At 36.9% G+C, this 5209-nt stretch overlaps 1 protein-coding gene across 1 annotated transcript in view; it reads left to right on the plus strand.

Moving 5' to 3' along the window:
* LOC105550634 (probable ATP-dependent DNA helicase HFM1) overlaps positions 1-5209 on the plus strand; it is a 168436-nt gene that overhangs the window by 3261 nt on the left and 159966 nt on the right. Inside the window, 1 exon segment of the mRNA XM_011995593.1 lies at positions 1188-1285. Coding sequence (XP_011850983.1) covers positions 1188-1285 — 98 coding nt within the window.

A 5209-nucleotide genomic window follows, 5' to 3' on the forward strand; every position in this document is an offset into this window, starting at 1 on the left:
AAAATAGTGAAAACCCCCACAATATTCTCTATCAGTAAGAACAGCCCTAAAGTATATATACAGGTTTAGTTCTCATACAGTAGCATTTGTCAAGTGGAAATATTCTCCCTTCCCCACGTCACTCCCACTTGTATCTCATCCCCACATCAAGGAGGATTCAAAATTGGAGAGACATAATCTGACTTGGTAATGCGTATTTCTCCGCTAGATGGCATTAATACAATTTCTTTGATTGTAGTTTCTATCTTGAGGACAAATTTACAATGTATTAACTAAAGTAGAAGAAACAGAAATGTGATTATGTTTTACAATTTGTTCATCTGATTTTATGTTTTGTCATATAGAATGTCCTATGGTGTTTAAGAATTTAGAAAAAAATTGGGATATGCAAGGAAAAATAATTCTAATGGGAGCAATGTGTGTATCTAGAGACTAGTTTTCTTTTTTAATCACGTTTGCATCTTTGTTCAACCGAGATTTTTGTTATGTTCCAAGATGGCCAATGCTGAAGGTTTTTTTTTTTTTTTTGAGACGACATTGTATAATATTGTAAATATGCATATATATGTTAAACTTATAATTTTTTTATTTGGGAAAAGTTCAAACATATGAAAAAAATTATAGTGAGCCCTATGTACCTATTACATAGCTTTAGCTGGGATCAACTCATTGTCAATATTATTTCAATACTCTTTCATCTCTCCCCTTTATTTTGAAGCAAATCCCTGCATATGTACATAGTATATTGTTAGAGGTGCACACATTCACAATAAAATGTGCTGCCCTAACTCAAAAATAATGATGTGAACAAAGTGTTAAGAGCCCAAGAAGACTGATTAATTCTGCCTTGAGGAAGAAGCAAATTCAGAAAAGCCTTTGAAGAAGAAATGACATTTGACCTATACCTTGAAGGATGGATAGGAATTTGCCAGTTGGAGAATGGAAGAAAGCACATTCCAAGCATTGGAGCACTATGAAGAGAAGGGAGCAAGTTTGAATCCATGAATGAGTGGAAAGCAGAGAATAATGTATTTGAATGTTGAGGTGCTTTGAAGGAAGTTGCGGACGATGAAGCTGGAAGGATAGTCTGGTTATATTTTACAGGAGACTGTGGAAAATTAGTGATTATAGTTTATACAGAAATATTTTTCTACATCTTTATAAACTGCTTTTTCCATATTTTGTAGATTTATGACAAAGTCCAGTTTTCAACAATGCTGGAATCAAATGATTACTTGCTTTCCTTGGATAATTTGTTTTTTGAAAAACCAGATGAAGTTGAAAAGTAAGTCTCCCTTAAAGATTGATAACACAGTGTATTACTTTAGGGTTTTTTGAATTTGGGTGAGTTTTAGTTTTCTCTCTGGTAAATATACAAATAAAAATGAGGAATCCACAGAATGATATTTCAGTTACATATTTGGGAAACATGGAATTCTCTTACCAGTAAGAGGGGAGTAACTGAAGTTTAACATCTTAAATGTTATAATTTTAAAAATAGAATAGATTTGGGCCAGGCGTAGTGGCTCACGCCTGTAATCCCAGCACTTTGGGAGGCTGAGGCGGGTGGATCACCTGAAGTCAGGAGTTCAAGACCAACCTAGCCAACATAGTGAAAGCCTCTCTCTACTAAAAGTACAAAAAAATTAGCTGGGCTTGATGGTGCATGCCTCTAATCCCAGTTACTTGGGAGGCTGAGGCATGAGAATCGCTTGAAGCCTGAGGCGGAGGTTGCAGTGAGCCAAGATGGCACCACTGCACTCTAGCCTGAGCAACAGAGTGAAACTCTGTCTGAAAAAAAACACAAAGAAAGAAAGAATAGATTCTTGCCTATTTGGCTTGCATTTCTTTGCATATCTGGTTTGTTCATATTATTTTTGGCCAAGCTAAAAATGGGAAATAATGATCAAAGAGTAGCTCAGGACAAGGAATGACATCACCATTTGGAAACAATGAACAGTATTCCAAAGGCAAAGTATGATAGGCACATTAAGTGCTGGCAGGAAGTAGGGATGGGAATAAAGATGTGAGACCAAAGAAAACAAGACTAGAGAGTAGGTAGTATGTTAAATACTGACTTTCATGGATTTTCATGTGCATTGTTCAATTTTGAGTTTTCTATGTATTTTTAGTGTATTATCCTATTTTAATGAGGTGTATTTATTGCCTCATTTATTATTTTACTTGTTCATTCGAATATTGATTGGAAGTTGAAAGGGTTATAAAAAGGATGAAACAGACTTTTACTTACAAAATACTTAAAATCTAGTTGAGATTAAACACACAAATGGAAAGGCATTAATAAGTAATATGACCATGTAAATAACCATCTATACTGGGACACTTTTGAGAGTGAAAGAGCACATCCAACTGGGGCAACATGTGTTAATCAGGACTGGCCAATGCAAATTTTGTAACATGGTTGTTTTTCTGAAAATATAGTCAAAAATATGTGCGAAGCAAATGAGAAGCATATGTTCATGCAGCGAAATTTCAGACTTGGAAGGAAGGTTGTCATGCTCTACACAGTCAGGTCAGGCTTTTTGGGTAGTAGGGGGAGACTTCAGGAGGCTTTGAAGGATTTGATAATTTCTATAGGAAGAGAAGAAGTAGGCATTTGAAGGCAGAGTGGTAGAGCAAGAGAAAAAGGATGGAGATGGGACAATTCATGGTACTTTTAAGGATAACGTGTAGAGAATTTTCCTTGAGTAGATGATTCATGAAGTGGAAACATTGGGACATAAAGTTAGAAATTCTAAGTTGAGGTTAGATGGTGATGTGTGTTAAATGCTGGAATAAAGATTTTGGATAGAATTCACTGTGGGTTAAAAACCTTGGAATTAACAAATATTTATTGAAATTATGTAAAGGACTTTGCTAAGTATGCTAATATAAATGGACATAAAAATAAAACTCTTAGGTGTTTATAATCTAGAGGGAGTATCAAATATGTATCTGTCAAATCTATTCATCTATTCTGTCTATTATCTATTGGTACATTCACACAGCTCAAGGCAGACTATGATACATACTATAGTTTCCCTCTATAAGAAGAAGGGAGGAGAAAATCTTTGGGAACCTAGGGAGATTTCTTGGAAAAGGTAGGATTTGAGCCAGCCTTTGAATATAAGCTCTAGTGCCTAGAACAATACATGGTACATAGTACTCAGTAAATAATTACTGAATGGATTAATGAATGAATAAAACGGTGGATTTCTGTAGGTAGATATCAGAGTGGGGCAAGGCAGAGGGGAAAGCTGAGTAAATATCTTTGAATGCAGGTGAGGAGTGACCAGGCACGGTGGCTTACACCTGTAATCCCAGCACTTTGGGAGGTTGAGGTGGGCAGATCACTTGAGTCCAGGAGTTTGAGACTATCCTAGCCAACATGGTGAAACGCCGTCTCTGCTAAAAATACAAAAAGTAGCCAGACATGGTGGTATATGCCTGTAATCCCAGCTACTGGGGAGGCTGAGGCATGAGAATCACTTGAACCCAGGAGGTGGAGGTTGCAGTGATCTGAGATCTCGCCACTGCACTCCAACCTGGGTGGCAGAGTGAGACTTGTCTCAGGAGGAAAAAAAAAGATGAGGAGAGACAGAATGCATTATCTATTTGTTATACATCAGGGAGTTCAGTTTAGTTTGGACTATAAGGTATGTGTAGGAGAGTTAAAACTGTAAGGTGGTCTAAGGCCACTAGGAAGTTTGGCAATCTTTCAAAGCCACTGAAGGATTTTGAATGGAGTAATGTAATGAAAACAATTCCAAATGAATGTGGTAGGAACCTGTAAAATTAATTAGAGAGAAAGCCTGGAGGCAGTGAGGGCAGTTAAGACAAGTTAATAAGAGCCTTGATTATGATAATGACCATGGAAACACAAAGGAAATGATGAATTTAAGAAGCATTACAAGGAATATACAGTAAGACTTAGTATGTATCTAGATCTACTTAGTAAAAAAGATACTGTGGTTTGGATTCTGGGTAACTGGGATGATAATGTCACCTCTGGAAAAAAGATCGAGAAATTATAAGGAAGATTTGATTTTATTAAGAGGCAGAATAGTAGAGCTATTATTCCTCTTTTTTGGATTTTCTGAAATAGTCCTTGTGTGGAAAAGAGTTAACATAGCAGCCTAAACTGCTGTTCTTGAAAAGTCCTGCTTGCAAGGTTGGCTTTGGCTAGAGTCTGAGAACTTAGATTTCAGGAAGATCCCCTCCATTAGCTGACAACAGAGGCTTACTGTGTGTAAACTGTTTATACAAATAATATGGTTTATGTGAACACCCGCTTTTTTTCTGTGATTCTGGAATTTAGGTGTGTGCCAGACAGGGGATGCTTATGCTAATGTTAGTTAGCCCCCAATAAAAACCGGGGCATTGAGTCCCTGAAGAGCTTCCCTTCTTTGGCAACATTTCATGGGTATTGTCCTAAGTCATTACTGAGATAATTAAGTGCCTCTCACAGTCTGCTGGGAGAAGACTCTTAAAAGCTCATGCCTGGTTTTCCTTGAACTTTGTCCTGGTAGCCATGAGTAGGACTGTATGCTGAGTCTTATGAGTCATTTTAGGGAATTATTGAACTGGGGGTGATCTTGGGCACCCTCTGACATAGTCCTAAATTTTAAAAGATCTAGCCTGTTATTAAACAGTCTGTCAGACGTTGCCAGATAATGCGTTGTAGATTTTTTACTTGGAAAATATGGTCGGAGTAGCTATGTGCTAGGTGCTCTGAGAGACAGAAAAGTAAAAGACTGAGTCTCTCACTTTAGAGAGCGTAACATCCTAAATGACTAGATCATAAAATCTTTGGGACTTAGTATAGACAAAATATATGATGCTCTTCTCAACTTTATTTCCTGTCACCCAACACTTATCTTTTTGTCCTAATGAAGAACAAGTCAACTTTGATGGGAAAGGAACCATTAAAGCAGTATCAGTTAACACGATCACAGTTGAAAGACAAGGAGGGGTAGTTAATGATGCCAACAGGGTGGCAAAAATTTCAATTACTATAGGTTATAAAGAGATTGTCAATTTCAAATGATTTCTTGGCTTTTTCTGTAGTTTGTAGATGGTTCTGGACTAAGAATATTTAGGTTAGGACATTAAGTTGTAATAATGTTATAGGAATACTCTAGAACAATGGTCCCCAACCTTTTTGGTACCATGGACTGAATTTGCAGACAGTTTTTCCACAGATGGTTTC

This window comes from Mandrillus leucophaeus, unplaced genomic scaffold (assembly GCF_000951045.1).
Source record: "Mandrillus leucophaeus isolate KB7577 unplaced genomic scaffold, Mleu.le_1.0 Scaffold492, whole genome shotgun sequence".
Taxonomy (NCBI): domain Eukaryota; kingdom Metazoa; phylum Chordata; class Mammalia; order Primates; family Cercopithecidae; genus Mandrillus; species Mandrillus leucophaeus.